The 19,777-nt window shown below is 41.7% G+C and overlaps 1 protein-coding gene across 1 annotated transcript in view; it reads right to left on the bottom strand.

The window, feature by feature from the left end:
• The window catches only part of FAM159A (family with sequence similarity 159, member A), a 38,185-nt gene extending 20,793 nt beyond the window's left edge, over positions 1-17,392 (bottom strand). The window contains exons 1-2 of the mRNA XM_006839861.1: positions 17,144-17,392; positions 394-533 (exon numbers count right to left, since the gene is read on the bottom strand). Of these exons, the coding sequence (XP_006839924.1) occupies positions 394-533; positions 17,144-17,325 (322 nt within the window). The 5' untranslated portion in view covers positions 17,326-17,392. The remainder of the gene's footprint in view (positions 1-393; positions 534-17,143) is intronic.
• Positions 17,393-19,777: the final 2,385 nt, after the last annotated feature.

Here is a 19,777-nt window from a genome sequence, read left to right as displayed (position 1 = left end):
TAACCACAAGGTCAGTGATTCAAATCTACCAGCCACTCCTCAGAAGCCCTATACAGGGTTGTGATGAGTTAGAAACCACTCAATGGCACTTAATAAAAATAACAAGTACTCATCAGGCTAGAATGAAAGTATTGTTTTAGAAAATCCACAACATGGATTAATCCTCATGTGACAAATATAGTGCTGACTACACCAATTTCTTTCAATAAACACATAAAGAGTTTGGGGTGGAAATGTTCAGGCCATGAACCTCCTGAGAAATGTGCTGCTGCTTCTGAATATTCCAGGAATACTTGTCAGGCAAAGGTTATGAATTTTACCTCTAAACAGCTCCCCTCTGTAAAGTGTTAGCCTGCTGAATACACCATGAAAATCATTTAGCCTCTTTCTTACCTGTAGCCTCTAAGGTTAAGCCTGGGTCCAACTTTGTGTGGGGTTTGGTGCTGATGAACAGGTAGCACAGCACACAGGCAGTGACAATGAAGGCCAGGAGGACCACTGCTGCTATGGACAAGCCCACCAGAGCACCAATACTGGGAAGAGAAGATAATAGAGGAGGTGAGTGTCAAGGAGAGACTTGGGAGGCAATGTGGTGTCATTGACATGTTGCAGGTATTGTAGAAATGAGCTGGTTTTGACTTTTGTTATGCCCTTACCTGTCTTTAGAACTCCTTGGGTGGTGCAAACATTTAACCCACTAACTGAAAGGTTAGAGGTTTAAGTCCACGTAGGGGCTTCTCAGGATCTCTACTGAGAAAAATCCGCCACGGAACACACTTGCACTCTCACACACATGGGGTTGCCATGAGTCAGAAGACTCGACAGCAACTGGTTTTTACTTGTCTTGAACAGGCTTTCTGTGCCTAAGTATGGGAAAGAGCACCTAAGCCCTCACCACATACAGAACATGACGCTACACAGAATCCATCATGTATTTGGAACTCAGTACATGTGTTCCTTTTCTTCCTCCCTCTTTCTCTCCTTGCTCCCATCCAGAGAGCTAGAGATGATCTCCTAGCGTTGCTGTGTTGTTGTTGTTTTTTAATTTAGGCTTTCAATAAAAAACTGTGGTCCTTCTAGCCTTACAGTAATCTCTTCAGTGGGCCATTATATCTTACTGCCTCCATGTTTGAAATACCTCCCTCACACCCTCCAACTTCACTGCCTATTCCCCAAGCCAGACCTTGGTCACCTGGTCTCTAGATAATGCCTCCTGGCACATTTGGTCTATATTGTTCCACAGGATCCTTCCCCATCAGCTTCCCATGTCTGAATTTTACCTAATTAGAAGGCTCATCTCAAATGTTTCCTTCTTGATAATGCTTCCTTGGTCATCCTTCTCTCCCCTCACAAGCCAGACTTCCCAAGACACTTCATTCAAGGCCTTTGGCATTTCCCACTTGGTGAGACAGCCTGATGTGTGAGAGAAAGAGCTAGGGGCTTTGGAACCAGACCTATCTGGGTTAGGATCCAACTCTGTAACTAGCTCACTCTGAGCTCTTGGTGAATTTATTTAACTTCTTTGAGCCTCCATTTTTACGTCTAAAGAAAAATGAAACTGATCAGATCATGATACCACAGGTGGTAGTGGTAGTGAGAATAAGTGCTAGAATGTATGTGATATGCTTGGCACACAGTGGGTGTTCAACATATTTCTCACTTGTTCCTTGTAGGTAGAGTGAGACCATGTTTAATCAGCTTGTACATGGCCTGGAATATAGTGTTGTTGTTGTTAAGTGCCATGGAGTCAGTTCTGACTCATAGTGACCCTGCACAGGGTTTCCGAGGCTGTAAATCTTTACGGAAGCAGAACGTCTCATCTTTTTCCTGCAGAACCACTGGTAGTTTCGAACTTCTGACCTTGTGGTTCACAGCTCGATTTGTAACCACTACGCTACCAGAGCTCCTTAGTAGGAACATAGTAGGCAGTGGATAAGTATTATCGAGTACCCACTATGTGTCAGGCATTGTGAGATATTTTCTCAATAGGAAGGGATAGGAAGGTACCAGAAGTGATGTATTTTAATTATGATGTTGGAGAATAATACTGAAATATACCATGGTCTGTCAGAAGCATGGTCAAATCTGTTTTTGGAGTAATGCTACTTAGAAGCAAGAATGATGAGACTTCATCTCACTTAGTTTGGATATGTTATCAGCAGAGACCAGTCCTTGGAGAAAGTTATCATGCTTGTTCAGATTCTACTCCAAGGATTAGTCCCTCCTGATAATACATCAGCAAACAACCAGAAGACCCTCAAGAAGATGGACTGACCTAATGGCTGCAACAATGGCTGCTCAATCATAGCAACAATTGTGAGGATGGCACAGGAACAGGAAGTATTTTGTTCTGTTGTACATGGGGTTGCTATGAGCCAGAACCAATGCAACGGCACCTAACAACAATAATAGGCTTTGTTTGTGTGCCTCCTGAGCCAGCCTTCCTTTCCCTGCTTCTAGTTCCAGATATCTGCCCTTGCCACTTAGACAGAATTAGCTGATAGCTAATTTCCACTAAACACAAACACCTTAGAACATTGGGGCCTACCTTCCTGTGGCTAAATAAATGTGGGACACCCCTGCCATGGAATAGCATACAGGCATTAAAAACATGTTTTCAAATAATATTTAAGGTTATTTTTTGCTTACAACTTACGTTAAGTATCAAAAGCAGTACACACTACTGAATATATAAATTTATGTATTCTGAATACTTATATAGTCAGTACTGAATACTGCTGGTATGGTGCTAAATAGGATCAACACTGGACTTCAAATCAAAAGATCAGCAGTTCAAACCCACCATTTGCTCCTCAGAAACCCTACACTGGGTTGCTATGAGTCTAAACCAACTCAATGGCAATTAACAACAACAACAATATATATATATATATATGCTGGTGTGGTGCTGTAAGATAAGCACTGGACTGCTAACCACAAGGTTGGCAGTTCAAACCCACCAGTCGCTCTTTGAAAACCCTATGTAGGATTTCATGGGACTTGACAAATTCTAAGATCACAGCAATACAGTATGACACACTGACAGACAAGTAGCATTTTAAATACTGGCAGGGTAATTTTTTTTTCCTCATAAAATATACTTTAAGGTAATAACCAGCATAAGAGACAAAGAAGGCCACTATATCATGATTAAAGGGTCAACTGAATCTAGACAAATTGGAAATTGTCAAAAATGAAATGGAACACATAAACATCAATATCCTAGGTGTTAGTGAGCTGAAATGGACTGGTAATGGCCATTTTGAATCAGACAATCACATGGTTTACTAAGCCAGAAATGGCAAATTGAAGAAGAATGGTGTCACATTCATCATCAAAAAAAACCATATCAAGATCAGTCATGAAGTACAATGCTGTTTGTGATAAGATAATATCCACACACCTACAAGGAAGACCAAGAAGCTCTGGTATTTAGTGGTTATGAGTCGAGTTACTAACCTCAAGGCCAGCAGTTCGAAACTACCAGCCATTCCACATGAGAAAGATGAGGGTTTCTGCTCCTGCAAAGATTTACAGCCTCAGAAACGCTACACAGGGTCGCTATGAGTGGGAACTGACTCCATTGCACACTCTCACCATCATCACCATGGGCAAAATACTGAATGATGCAGAAAGCATCAAAAGGAGATGGAAGGAATACACAGAGTCACAATACCAAAAAAAACTGGGCGATGTTCAACCATTTTAAGAGGTAGCATATGATTGAGAGCCAATGATACTAAAGGAAGAAGTCCAAGGTGCATTGAAGTCATTGGCAAAGAATGAGGCACCAGGAATAGATGGAATACAAATTGAAATCTTTCAACAAACTGATGGGGCACTGGAGGCACTCACTCATCTATGCCAAAAAATTTGGAAGACAGCTAGGCCAACTGACTGGAAGAAATCTATATTTGTGCTCATTCCATAAAGAGGTGACCCAACAGAATGTGGAAGTTATTGGACAATATCATTGATATCCCATGTAAGAAAAGTTTTACTAAAAATAATGCAAAAACCGCTGTAACTATACACTGACATAGAAATTCCAGAGGTTCAAGCCAGATTCTGAAGAGGACATAGAACAAGGGATATCATTGCTGATGTCAGATTGATCTTGGCTGACAACAGAGAATACAAGAAAGGTGTTTACCTGTGCTTTATTGACTATGCAAAGGATTTCAATTGTATGGATCATAACAAGCTATGGACAACATTGTGAATATGCCAGAACACTTATTTGTGCTAATGAGGAACCAGTACATAGACCAAGAGGCAGTTGTTCGAACAGAAGAGGAAACACCAAATGGTTTAAAATTAGGAGAGGTGTTCACCAGGGTTGTATTCTTTCACCATACTTATTAAATCTGTATACTGAACAAAAGATCTAAGAAACTGGGTTATATGAAGAAAAACGTGCCATCAGGATTGGAGGAAGACTCCTTAACAGCCTGCAATATGTAGTGATACAACCTTGCTTGCTGAAAGCGAAGGGGACTTAAAATACTTACTGATGAAGGTCAAAGACCACAGCCTTCGGTATGGGTTGCATCTCAATGTAAAGAGAACAAAAATCCTCACCACTGAACCAATAAATAACATCCACGTAAAAGGAGAAAAGATTGAAGTTGTTAAAGACTTCATTTTGTTCAGATCAACCACCAACACTCATGGAAGCAGCAGTCAAGAAATCAAGCGACATATTTCATTGGGCAAATCTGCTGCACAAACCTCCTTAAAGTGTTGAACAGCAAATATGTCAGATTAAGGACTAAGGTGCACCTGACCCAAGCCATAGTATTTTCAACAACCTCATATGCCTGCAAAAGTTAGACAGTGAATAAGGAAGACCACAGAAGAATTGATTCATTTGAGTTATGGTGTTGGAGAAGAATATTGAAAATACCGTGGCTGCCCAAAAGATCAAATAGATCTGTGTTGGAAGAAGTACAACTAGAATGCTCGTTGGAAGTCAGGATGGCCAGACTTCATCTCTCATACGTCAGACATATTATCAGGAGGGACCAGTCTGTGGAGAAGGATATCATGTTTGGTAAAGTGGAGGGTTGGAGACAAAAAGGAAAACCTCCAGCAAGATAGATTGGTACAGTGGCAGTAGCAATGGACTCAAATGTAGCAACGATTGTGAGGTTGGCCCAGGACTGGGCATTGTGTTGTTCTGTTATGCATAGGGTTGTTAAGAGTCAGTACCAACTCCATGGTACCTAACAACAACATATATATACATATGTATTTGTTGTTGTTGTTAAGTGCCATCGAATCAGGTCTGATTCATAGCGCTTCTGTATCTGAGGAGCAGCTTGTGAACTTGAACCATTGACCTTGCAGTTCAAACCAATCTTTCAGTCCTGGTGTAGCACTGCTGGTTAATGCACTGGACTGCAAGATCTATCTATCTATATGAAATGATGGAAGGAAATATACCAAAATGAGGACAGGTTGCCTCTCTGTGCATAGCACATGCTGTGTATGTTCTGTGTATGTCCTCTTGGGTTGTATTGTGGAATATTCTGGCCAGAGTTTCAATTGCTGATATCTGTATTTCTTGGCCTGAGGCCTTTCTTAGGGCCAAAGCAGACTCTGTCTACACACTGGACAAGTCAGAGTGCAGGAAAATTAGTGCCTCTCTCCTCCCAGCAACTCATAACTAATGACTAAAAGAAAATATGTGAATACCCCAGCTCCCTCACCCTTAGGTACACGGTCTATACTGGTTGGAAGAGTTCCACGAATTTAAGCTAAGGTGACCCACAGTGATGAGTTACTTGGTAACACATCCTTTATGGTTACACCTTTTCCCTTTTACTGTCTCTCTTTCTCACCCCTACCAGTATTTCATGGGATCACGTTCCATACAAACAACTTGCTCTCAAATTCAAGTCTCAGGGTCTTCTTCAGAGGAACCCAAACTTAATTACTCATGATTTAGTTTCCTTTTTGTCTTGTAATTTCTACATTGAACATGTAGTAGTTTTTGATCTTTTAAGAACTTTAATTAAACATTGTTTTCTCTTTTGAAATGCACTAACTGCTATTGGGCTGTCATCTGAGCGACCTGTGCACAGACTGGGACCCCATCTTTAAAAAGGACATTTATGGGCACTTGGATAGAAAGGGCCTCAAAATGGGGTCAGTGAAGATATGGGTGAGAGTTGGGGTACATGCCCTAGATTGAAAGAGAATTAGGAAGCAGGCACATCACTATCTACAGTGTCTATCTCAGGACAGGGGAACTCATTTCTGAGGACTGAGTCGGGACAAAAGTAGAAGTTCCAAAGGGCAAATCTGTATTTAATAAAAGAGGAACCTTAAATGATCAGAGTTGTGCCATGATGCCTGTATAGCCTCAAGAGGTGGAAAGTCCCCCATCCCTGGAAAGGTTTTGACATAATACCTAGATGAGTTCATCTGTCAATGAAGTTAGATACCCCTGCTCTGGATTAGAGAGTCACCAGCCTTCTAGGATTACAACAGTCTATGATTATGAAGGAGTTTCTGGGTGGTGCAGACAGTTAATGTACTTGGCTGCTAATCAATAGTTGGACGTTTGAGTGCACCCAGAGGCACCTTGGAAGAAAGACCTGAAGATTTACTTTTAAAAGATCAGCCACTGGAAATCATGTGCAGTATAGTTCTACTCTGACACACAGGGGGTCACCATGAGTCAGAACTGACTTAATGGAAACTGTCAAATAGTTTATGATTATGAAAGTTAGAAAACCCACTGTGATCCCTATGAAAGAACTACAGACTTAATTACAAAAGTTTTTTTGTAAGAATATATAAAATAAGATGGTGGACTAGGCTGAAAGGTTGTACAAACCCTCTGCAGCAAGGATATGGAAAACTGGATGAGACAGACTCAGAGGAGGGTCCTGAAACTCTGAGCTTCAGAAAAAACTATAAGTAAGTGGATTAAGTGCTTACCAGGAGAAAGAGTTGAACAGACATGGCATGAAAAGAAAGGAAGTGACTTCTGATCTATGGCAGCTGACAGGACTGCCACAGTCATTTTTTTTGTGTGAGTGGATTAAGAGACAAGAAAACATTCGCATTGCAAGAGCCTGCCTATGACTCACAGAAAAAAAAGGTGCAAAAATTTCTCTCTTTCTATTCCTCTCTAAGGCGCTCTGGTAGCATAGTGGTTTAAAGGTCAGCAGTTTGAAACTACCAGTCATTCCACAGGAGAAAGATGAGACTTTCTGCTCCCATAAAGATTTACAGCCTTGAAAACCCTATGCGGGGACACTATGAGTTGGAATCAACTCCATGGCACACCACCACCATTCCTCTCTGCTTGCTTGCACACCCTGAAGGCAAGATGGCGAAATGAGAACAATTCCTTATAAACAAAAATTAAAGGACTTTGTAAGAAACTAAGCCAACTCTACAAAAAATATTAAAGGGAGTTCTTTGGATTAAGAACAAACAACAGAAGACTACAACCAGAGATTGACATACATGGCAACACCCTCGGAATTCATACCAGATATGGAAGTGTCCAGAGTAAAACAAAACTAGGATTGAAAATAGGGGGAACAGAGATGTCAATCTCTGATCAGAACAACTACAAAGTGAAAAGAGGGAAAAGTATAGTTACAGAGTTCCAAGTGGCAAGGAGGTCAGATACACGTCAAGATAAAAGACAGTTTTAAAATAGGGAAGAAATTAAGTAAAGTACAGGGTAGCCTCACAGAAAATTAATACACCTTCACATCAAATCCAGAAAAGGAAAATCCATGAATATTTTGAAAACATTAAAACTATGAAGAAATTAACAAGAAAAAGCACTCCCAAAATTTGCTCATTTCCTGTAAGGAAAACTTGCAAAACAAAGAAACCAGCAGCACCACAAAAAAACACAAAGCAAAATGACTGCAATCAATTCATACCTGCCACTTATTACACTGAATGTCAATGAATTAAATGCATCAGCCAAGAGACAGAGAGTAGCAGATTGGATAAGAAAACAGTATTCTGTCTATAAGAGATATGCCTTATGAACAAAGACAAACATAGATGAAAAATTAAAGGATGAAAAAATGTATCAAACTAATGGCAATCAAAAAGAGCAGGAGTGAAAATATTAATCTCTGATTAAAAAAACTTTTAGGCAAAAACCAGCATAAGAGACAAAGAAGGACATTATCTCATGAATTGAACAAGAGAATATAACCATAATAAATATTTATGCTCCCCCTTAGAGAGCATCAAAACATGTAAATCAAGCTCTAATAGAATTGAAAAAAGAAATAGACAACTCTACAATAACAGTGGGAGATTTTAATACACCACTTTCAAAACAGGACAGAACAACCAGAAAGAAACTGAACAAAGACATGAGGAACTAAAGAATATGATCAATCAACTTGACCTCATAGATTTATACAGAGCACTCAATCCAACAACAGTCCAATGCACATTATTTTCTAGTGCACATGCAACATTCTCGAGAACAGACCATGTGCTAGGGGCCACAAAAGAAGTCTCAATAAATTTGAAAACATCAAAATACTACAAACCACCTTCTCAGATCACAATGCTATAAAATTAGAAACCTGCAATAGGAAGATCAAAGAAACAAAATCAAATACATGGAGACTGAATAACACCCTTCTTATAAGCTACTGGGTAGTAGAACACATGAACAACTAAGTAAAATAATTCCTTGAAGCAAGTGAGAATGAAAACACAACATACCAAAACCTTTGGAACACAGAAAAAGCAGCACTGAGAGGGCAATTTGTAGCAATAAACACATACATTCATAATTCATCAAGTGGCAGGGTACAAGATCAATATACAAAAGTCAATTGGATTCCTCTACACTAATAATAAAAACAGCTGTGAAAAGGAAATTAGGAAAACAATATCATTTACAATAGCTACCTAAAAGATTAAGAATTAAACTTAAGAATAAATCTAAGTAGAGAGACAAAAGATCTATACATAGAAAACTACAAAACACTGCTACAAGAAACCAAAAGAGATTTACAGAAATGTAAGAATATACCATGCTAATGGATAGGAAGACTTGATATTGTGAAAAGTCAATGCTATCCAAAGCAATTTATAGATATAACACAATCCCAATCCAGATTCCAACACCATTCTTTAAAGAGATGGCAAATATGATCATGAACTTTATATATAAAGGAAACAGACCTTGGATAAGCAAAGCACTGCTTAAGAAGAATAAAATTGGAGGCTTCTCACTCTCTGATCTCAAAAATTACTACACAGTCACAATGGTCAAAACAGCCTGGTACTGGTACAATGCAAGATACATAGATCAATGGGAGAAGTGGGGGAGAACTCAGAAGTAAATCCATCTACAGATAGTCAACTGATTTTTGACAAAGTGCCAAAACACATTAAATGGGGAAAAGATAGTTTCTTCAACAAATGGTTCCAGCAAAACAGGAATTCGATTTGCTGAAGAATGAAACAAGATCCATACCTCATACCATATACTCACCATGGATCAAAGACCTAAATATAAAACCTAGAACTATAAAGATCATCAATGAAAAACTAGGGACAAACTTAGGGGCTCTAGTACATGGCATACATACACTACCAAACATTACAAAAAATACACAAGCAGTAGAAGACAAAATTAGAAACTTATGTACATCAAAAGATTTTGCCAAAAGAGTAAAAAGGGAGCCCACAGACTGGGATTTTTTTTTTTTTTTTGCAATGATATATCAGACAAGGGACTAATATCTAAAACTTATAGAAAACTACAATACCTCTACAAAAAAAAAAAAAAAAGACTAACAGCCCAACTAAAAAGTGGGCACAGGACATGAACAGACCCTTCCCCCAGGAAGACATCCAGGCAGCCAACAAATATCAGAAGAAATGTTCATGATCATTAGCCATTGTTGTTGTTGTTGGTAAGTGCTGTCGAGTTGGTTCCAACTCATAGTGACCCTGTGTAGGGTTTCCAAGAAGCAGGTGGAGGGTTTGAACTACTGACTTTCTGGTTCAAAGGCCAGTGCTTATCCTACAGTGCCACACCAGGAGTCCTTAGGGAGGGGCGAATCAAAACAACAATGAGATATCTCAAATCAACATTAACAGCAAAGTTCAAAAATCCAGAAAACAACAAATGCTGGAGGTTGGAGAGACTATGACCCTCCTATATTGTTGGTGGGACTATAAAATGGTGCAACCACTCCAAAGAATGGTATGGTGATTCCTCAGAAATTTATACCTTATGACCCAGCAATACCTCCACTTGGTATATATCCACAAGAAATACAAAGAAGGACACATGTAAATATGTGCACACCAATGTTCATCACAACACTATTCACAATAGCAAAAAGATGGAAACAGGCTAAGTGCCCAACAATGGAAGTATAGATAAGCAAACTTTGTAATATACACACAATGGAATACCATGCAATGTTGAGGAATAGCAAGGAATCTGTGAAACACCTGGAAGACATGCTGACGGAAATTAGTCAATCACAAAAGGCCAAATATTGTATGAGAACATTATTATAAAAACTTTAAAAAAAGGTTTACAGCCTAAAAGGAACATTCTTTGATGATTACTAAGTGGGGGAGGAATGGGAGAGTAATTCACTGGCTAAAGAGTAGACACATGTTAGCTCTGGTGATGGGGAGGGCAATATACAAGACGAGGGAGAGTAGCCGAAGAATAATGAAAATAGGTGAAGACACAGAGAAATATGCTTGGATTAAAGGGGATAGATGTAAACAGTGATATATATACAACCCTGGAACAATAGTGTTCTGTACATAGATACATGGATTGAGACATAGGCTAAATGGGTAAGGGAGGAAGAGTGGAAATATATATATATATATATTCAGAGTTTGAAAGAGAAAGAAGAAACAGTCTTTGATGGTTGCCGGACAGGAGGGGAGAGTAGTTCACTGGCTAGAAGTTAGATAATTGTTAACTTAGGTAATGAGGAGGGCAATATACAAGAAGTAGAAGGACAATATACAAGAAGAGGGAAGCTGGCAGAAGAATGATGAACACAGGTAAAGACACAGGGAGGTATACAAGGGCTAAAGGGGATAGAGGTAAATAGTGATATATACATAACCTTGGAACAACAATGTTCTGCAGGTAGATAAGTAGACGGATACATGCTGAATGGGTATGAGTGTTGGGTATGGGAACATATATATACATATATTCTACTCATATATATGAAGTCCTGGTATGGCACTGCAGGTTCAAGCTCACCCGTTGCTCCTCGGAAACCCTATACAGACTCTGTATAGGGTTTCCAAGGAGCAGCTGGTGGGTTTTGAAATACCTGCCTTGTGGCTCACTGTCCAGTACTGATCCTGCAGTGCCACACCAGAAGGTCATATATATATAATCCACAGTTATACAAGAGTTTGAAAGAGGATATTGGTACATGACTATCTACCTTTCCTGCAAACCAACTATGTTGTGGAATATGTTGTTGTTAAGTACCATGGAGTCGGTTCCAACTCATAGTAACCCTGTACAGGGTTGTAAATCTTTACGGGAACAAAAAGCCTGATCTTTCTCCCGAGGAACAGCTGGTAGTTTCGAACTGCTGACCTTAAGGTTAGCAGCCCTACTCATAACCACTATGCTGTCAGAGCTCCTTAGAGCAGGCAAAATGATGAAAACTTTTTAAATATTATCAAACATCTTAAAGCAATGAGTATCTGAGCCTCGGGGCTCAGGACCATAGTTTCAGGGGACACCATGGTCAACTGGCATAACATAGTCCACAAAGGCAATGTTTCACATTCTACTTTGACGCAGAGTGTCTGGGATCGTTAAAGCTCATGAGTGGCCGTCTCTCCATGTATAATAAAGAAAAGTGATGAGAATTGAAGATGCTTGGAATCAATTTGTTCAATAGACTAATGGAACAGATGAACATTAGTCTCTTAGAACAACTCTAAGACCAGATGAACTAGATGGTGCCTAGCTACCACTACCAACTCCTCTGAAAGGGATCACATTAGAAGGTCCTTGATAGAGTGACAGAATATGTAGAACAAAACTTAAAATTATTGAAAAAAAAAAAAAAGACCAGTTTACTGGTTAAAAAAGAGACTAGTGGAACCTGATACTATGGCTCTTGACCACCTTTTAGGTCTGGAAAGGAACTCACCCTTGTGGCCCAACTTTCAGCCAAGGGGAAACAACATAACATAGGGAAAACAACAGCACTTGTAAGGTATGCTCAATGTGAATGATGGACTGGTCAACCACTCAAAATCAAAGGGGCAACATGTACCTAAGGACAAAGGTTAGAAGACATGGGAAGATGGGTGGAATGGAGGTGGGAACAACAGGGAGGAAGAGGGATGATTGTTGTTGCATGGAAAGGATCATAATCATTGAAATGAAGCAAAGTGTATTATTTGTTGAATGTAAAACTGATGATCTTGTCTATAAACCTTCACTAAATTCACAATAAAAAGAAAAAGAAAGATTGGAGGGACAGCCCAACAAATAAGGGCTTTGGGGTCAGACATTTCTAAGTTTGAATCTGGCTTTGAAAAACCACTCCACCTCTCTGAACTTCATTTCCTTCTTTGTAAAGAAATAGAATATACACCATGCCTGACCACTAACTCTGCTCTCCAGCAAGGTTACTGCTTTATGGCTCTTGTCCTGGTAAAAAATAGAACAGCAAATAGAGATTGTTTGAAAACTGCTTCTTGAAGAGGAGGATTTACTTCCTGAGACATGCTTTTAAAGACAGTTATTTTTCTTGAGTACTCTCTCTCCTAGGAAATGATGCTTATCTGGAGATTTTTATTTTTAAAAGGTTAGTTTTCAAGAAAAGAGTTAAACAGAGTTCAAGACAAAGATAGGTATCCAGCCTCCAAGAGTAGGGCTGTCAGGAGGATACTGAAAAACTCATTTCAATTTTCCTCTTCTACTTTGCAAATGTCTGTAATGTTTACAGACCATATTCTGTATGTCCTATGCCCAGGAAGATTCAGTCCTGCATGCTGGAACTTTTCAGTTGTCCTTGGGGCTGTAGAATGGAAGCACACTGACATTGGAAGTCACCCCTCCAATCCTCTAGCCCATTTTCTGAACTACTAAAATGGGGTATTGAGAGCTACTAAGAGGGTTTCCAAGGCAACAGAAACCCCATTGAGGTAGAGCTCTATGTAAGGAAGGGAGTGATGGAAGAGGAATTGGATCCTAGTTAGGTGCTGAGGGGGTTACTCATCTCTGTATCATTAAGGGTCAGCAGAGTGCCTAGAAGAAAGTAAATGGTCGATGAACATGTTTTCAGAGCTGAGTAGAGTAGGTTATGAAAGAGTCAGGCTAGATTTAGACACTCATGGAGCAAAACAAGTACTGATTTAGGGTCAGAATGTCTAAGTTCTCTTCCCAACTCTGTCACTTTCTCTCACTGGGTACACCTTCCTGATAGTAACTTAGTCTATCTCAAGTTTTCTTATCTATAAAATGAAGAGAACACATGCCAAGGTTGTGGATGTATGAAACCATCTACCACTTGGATGGTCTTTAAATCTCAATCTGCTCAAGAACACCCAAATTTGCAGATAGTACCCATTTTGACCTAGCCTCGATGGTTTGATAATCAGAACGCGACTAGAGAAAGATATAAAAAACAATTTTTTGATAAAGAAAACAAGGATAAATTGCTACAATTTTATGAACTTGACCTATACTCATGGATGTAGTAGCTCAAAATACCAACAGAGAGGGAAGGACATCAAGTATCAATGTTATCCCCTCTATATATAGGGTAGATAAGGACGGGCAACTTAGACATTGGCTACCTAAAATGAGGGGGTGATAAAGGCACAAAGTAACTGACTTACAAGTTTTCAAGAGCAAGTTTAGTTTAAGAATGTGGGGGTGGGTAGGAAGATAGAGTCCCCACTGAATAGTTTTCATCTTGTCTAGATGGGTCTCATGAAAAGAGATGGGGATAAGATTCTTATGAGTCAATAGTGAGTAATTGTTATCATCACTAATTGAGACTGTCATAATTGTAAAGGTAGAAATTTTGTAACAAAAATGGGGGAGTAGTTAATCTTATGGTACAGAAACAGAAAACCTAGGACCATCAAGGAAGAAGAGCATGAGCGGAATGCGGACCTTATCCAGAGAAGCAGTGACACCACAGATGGGGGCAGAGATGGGGACATGGATAGAGGGAACAGCTGAGGACTCTAGATTCATGGAGAGAAAGGGACTGAGAGCTGGCAGCCAGGAGGCAGACTTGCAGAATGTGCCCTTTGGTGATGTAAATTATATATTCCTGAGTGTTTAAAAAAAAAAATTTTTAAATGAACAGAGAGAAATACTATTAACTGATGGTACATGGAGGGGATTATAATCACTGCAATGAAATAAAGTATATAATTTGTTGATGGAAAACTGATGATCTGCCATGTAAACTTTCACTCAATTTACAATAAAAACTTCAAAAAAAAAAAATCTCAATCTGCTGTGACATTGTTAAAGGATCTTGGATAAGCCACTTTCATTTTCTGAGCTTCACTTTCTCCACCTATAAACCATGGGAAGGGAACTCACTTTTATTGTTGTTGTTGTTATGTGCCATGGAGTCGGTTCTGACTCATAGTGACCCTGTACAGGGTTTCCAAGGCTGAAAATCTTTATGGGAGCAGAAAGCTTTATCTTTCTCTTGTGGAACAGCTGGTTTTTGAACTGCTGACCTTAAGGTTTGCAGCCCGATTCGTACCCACTATGCTACCAGAGCACTTTTATTGAGTGCCTGCTATATGTATCAGTCACTTTCACATGTATAATTTCACTTAATCCTCATAATTTCATGAGACAGGTATTTCTATATCCATTTTAACAATGAAAAAAAGAGGCTCTGAGATTAACTAATTTGCCCATATCCACAAAGACTGACAGAGCTGAGATTTGGACCAGGTTCTGACTAGCTCGAAAGCTCCACAGTATGTCTGTACCTCAAACTGAGGTCAGAATCATCACATTTCAGCACCCAGTGCATCTTCCAACAAACACACAGCACATCTTCCAACAAATATCCAGGAAGCAGCGACACTAGAGATGGAGGCAGAGATGGGGACATGGAGAGAGGGAGCAGCTGAGGACTCTAGATTGATGGAAAGAGAGGGACTGAGAGGACTCTAGATTCATGGAATCTGAGGAGCAGCTGAGAACTCTAGATTCATGGAAAGAGAGGGATTGCTCTACTTTAGGTACATGTAGTATTTCTCTTAAGTAGACTGTGAGCGTCTCATCCAGGGTAGAGAATAATTTATTTGTGTCTCCAGTGCCTGGCACAAAGCAAAGGCTACAATGAATGGGTGAATATATGAATGAACATAGAATAAGTTAATATAATTCTCTGGGTTACAGGTAGCTGCCAAGTACGCATCTGAAAAACATCTGAAAAGCCTTTAGAATTATAAATCGAACAGCCTAGCAAAAGCAATAATATCTGTAATTATCGCTGGCATATGCCAAGTTGATTTTATCTCTATTATCTTACTCAGTCCTTGTCAGTGCCCTGTTTGGGAATCAGAGCAATGTTTGAGCATCATTCTCATTTGATAGATGAACAGAGAGAGGCTCTGATAGGGTATGGGGTCTCTCTCTGGTCACACTCCTCCAGGGACACGTAGTTCACTACCTACTGAGATGGTCCACTCCGGTTTTACTGGTTTTTGTTTACCAGAGTGGGCTCAGAGTCGAGCTCTGTTTTTTGGGTGAAACCTTTGGAGACCCAATGGTATTGAGACCTGTTGCCCTCTCAATTCCAAACTTAGGTTCTAAAGATGTTAAGGATAATCTAGCAATTGCTTCCTGGAACAAATGGGTAAACTGAGGTTCTATGGGTGGAGAATCACCCAAAGTAGACTTCAGTTGGTATAGCCTGAGATGACATCTACTATGGCATCATGCTATCAACTTAGTGTGAACTTGGAGTCAACTCTGACCACCTGTTTCTTATTTTAGAACATGGATAAAATACAACCCCAGCATTCACCACAGTCTTGGAAACCTTACACATGAGTCAGAACCAACTCGATGGTACAACACCACAGGGTCAGTGCTCAGTAAGAGACAGCTGGAAGACTAACTATGAGAGGAAAGGATAGAGTTGAGGCTAGGGCCGTGGCTAGCATTGGGTTGGGGTGTAGCATTAGGTGAAAGTTAAAGCTTGGGGTTGAGGTTTGGCTATAGTATGTTGTTGTGGTTAAGTGGTGGAGTAGGTTCCAACTCACAGCAACCCTGTGTATGGTTTCCGAGGAGCGGCCAGTGAGCCTGAACCACCTATCTTGAGGTTCAAACCAACCTTGGAGTTCAGCGCATTAATCCACATTAATCCAGTGCCACACCTGGACTCCTCGGCTATAGATAGTATAGTATGGTGGTGGTAACATGCCATGGAGTCGGTTCTGACTCACAGTGACCCTGTACAGGTTTTCTGAGGCTGTAAATCTTTGTGGGAGCAGAAAGCATCATCTCTCTCCCACAGAACAGCTGGTAATTAGGTCTGGATAATGCTGGAATCAGGATGGGGAAATGGAGCTGAGGTGAGGTTGTAGAAATTAGGGTTGGTGATAGAATGAGGGCTGGGGTCAATATTGGGGGTATTAGGTAAGGGTAAAGATGAGGTTCGTTTTGACAGTAGAACAGGAACCTTGTGGGCAATTGGATGACGATTGGAATGGGGTTTGGGTTTCCTGTGAAGTTAGGGAGACAGTCATTTTTTGTGAGGTAGGTGTGTGATTTAGGCTTGAGGTAAGTGTGGTGGTAGGTAGAGTGAATGGAATAATGGTTGTTTCAGTGTCAATTGGGGTGAGGTTTAAGCATAGAACGGAGTAATGGCTGGGGTCAGGATGGAGGAATGGAGTGAGATGGGGTTGCAGTAACACTTAGAGAGGATGGCTGGGGTTGGTGATAGGGTGAGAGCTGGAGTCAGTATTGGGTGTGAGGGGGTAAAGTGGGTGGAGGTGATACTGCTGTTGGAATGGTCACTTGGATGAAGATTGAGTTGTGGTTTGGTTTTACCAGTGGGCTGGACTGAGGATAGGGTGAAGGGACTTAGATTTGGAGTAGGGTTCAAGGCGGGGTGGTGGGGGCTGGTACCTGAGCCACCACATGTAGCTGTGCTCGTAGGGGAAGAAGCTGTGCGGGTCGTCGCAGCAGTACTTGTGATCTCGAAAGCCGCAGCAGAAGACGGCTGCCACCTCGCCCCCCGGCCGCGGGCAGCTGAAGCCGCGAACCACCTCCTGCTCTGCGCTCACGTAGCTCGTGCAGGCGCCGCTCATCGCACCGCGCGCCGGCCGGCCACCGCCGCCACCTCGGGTCACTGGACGGCCGACGGGAGCAGGGCACCGGCGGCTGGGCATGGACCGAGGACCGGGAGAAAAAGGGACGGACCCAAAGAGAACTGAGGCTAAGACAGAGAGACTTACATAGAGGTGCAGAGACAGAAACAGGTAAGCAGGAAGACGGAGAAACAGAGACAGAGAACGATGAGAAGCAGAGAGATGCACAGAGAAACCCCCGCGAGGGGCGCGGAGACTCAGTAGTTGAGAGTCCTAGAGGCCGAGAGGGCGCAGAGAGGCGCCCAGGTAGCGGCCCGGCGCGGCCCGAAGGAAGGTGGAGAAGGAAGAAGACAGGCTGGAGACCAGCTGAGAAGCGGCGGGAGTGCGGAGCGGCGAGGAACAGTGCGGAGACGCGAGCGCGGTGGCTGGCCGGGGCGCTATCTCTGCTTTTCTAGTTGACGCTTCGGTCCCCAGGGCTCAATGACACACAAATTCAGGATGGCAGAGCGGGGATTCTGCACTGAGTACTCACTCAATGCTAGGCACTGTGTGGGGCGCTGGGCATCTCGGGGGACATCCAAGCTACTGCAGGAGACAGACATGCGACAGACAAACGACCAGTCTATCATGTGGCTGAAAATTGAATCTCAGGGGTGAGGTCAGTTTTAGTCTAAAGGTTATCTAAGGGCCATAATCTGGAAGTTCCACCAGTATGCCTGGTCTTTTCTGTTGTTTTGATTTTTATTCCACAGTTTTCTCCCACTCTATCCAGGACTTGCTATTGTGATCACCTTCAGAGCCATTAGCAGTGGTAGCCAGGCACCATCTAGTTCTGGTCTCAGGGTCATGGAGGCTGGGGTTTGAACTAATTTTTCCTATATGTCTTCCATTTTCTTTACTCTTTTTTGCTCCAACAGGGAGAGACCAATAGCTGAACCTGGCTGACCAATGGCTGCCCACAAACTTTTAAGGCCCCTATCACTACTGACCAAAGATGTAGAACATTGTCTTTGTGGACTGTGTTTTGTGGATTGGCCTGGTATTTCCAAGACTGTAATCCTGATCTTCCAGGCCCCCAGTGGTGGTGGTGATGTGCCATGGAGTCGCTCATAGCAACCCTGTGTAGGGTTTCCAAGACTGTAAATCTACAGAAGTAGAAAGCCTCATCTTTCTCCCTTGGATTGGCTGGTAATTTTGAATGGCTGACCTTGAGGTTAGCAGCCTGACTCATAACCACTACACTACCAGAGGTCCTTCCAGGTCCCCCTCTCCAGCCCCCCACCCCAGTGGACTTTTAAATGCCCTCATCTTTTGGCTTCCTTACCCTAGTCTTCCCTTCCCGGAGCAGCTACCTCCTACACTGTCCTGTTCACACTCCCACTGCAGGCCAGGGACAAGGGGGCCACATGGGTATGTTGGGGGAGTGGGACAAAGGGAGGGGTGGATTTTCCCATATGGTAATGCCACAATGTCAAGAAAACAAAAATCCTCACCACTGGACCAATAAACAACATTCTTATCAACGGAGAAAACATTGAAGTTGTCAAAGACTTCATTCTTCTTGGATCAACTATCAACACTCACGGAAGCAGCAGTCAAGAAATCAAATGACGTATTGCATTAGGCAAATCTGCTGCACAAGACCTTTTTAAAGTGTTGAAGAGCAAAGATGTCAGCTTGAGGACTACGGTGCACCTGACCCAAGCCATGGTATTTTCAATAACCTCATATGCATGCGAAAGCTGGACAGTGAATAAGGAAGACCGTAGAAGAACTGATGCCTTGAGTTATGGTGTTGGAGGAGAATACTAAAAGTGCCATGGACTGCCAAAAGAACCAACAGATCTGTTTTGGAAGACGTGCAGCCAGAGTGCTCCTTGGAGGCCAAGATGGCCACACTTCATCTCTCATACTTCGCACAAATTGTCAGGAGGGACCAGTCACTGGAGAAGGATATCATGTTTGGTAAGGTGGAGGATCAGAGAAAAAGACGAAGACTCCCAAAGAGATGGATTGGCCAAGTGGCAGCATCAATGGATTCAAGTGTGGCAACGATAGTGAGGTTGGCCCAGGATCGGGCAGTGTTTTGTTCTGCTGTGCATAAGGTCGCTATGAGTCAGTACCTACTCGATGGCACCTAACAACAACAACATCACCACTCAGGTAAAGCCAGAAAACTTCTCCATTCTCAGATATTCTTTCCAGCTCACAAGTGCAGTGTTCTCATTAGGATCAGAGAACCACTCTGAAGGAGCTGTATGAAGCCCTCAGAGATCACCAGTCTGCCCTCCCAGGGTACCGTGGGGGAAACTGAGGTGCTGAGAGGGACATGACTTGGTTCAGTCACACTGAACCAAAGCTCTAGTTTGTCTATATTCATTTAGTTTGTCAATATTCATCCAGTCAGTCACAGAGTGTTGGGGAGGAAAAAGACCCGTGGGTCATGTAATTA

The sequence above is a fragment of the Chrysochloris asiatica genome, unplaced genomic scaffold, assembly GCF_000296735.1.
Source record: "Chrysochloris asiatica unplaced genomic scaffold, ChrAsi1.0 scaffold00026, whole genome shotgun sequence".
NCBI classification, from domain to species: Eukaryota; Metazoa; Chordata; class Mammalia; order Afrosoricida; family Chrysochloridae; genus Chrysochloris; species Chrysochloris asiatica.
The sequence above is the reverse complement of the archived record's forward strand: the minus strand, read 5'-3'. Positions and strand labels throughout refer to the sequence as shown.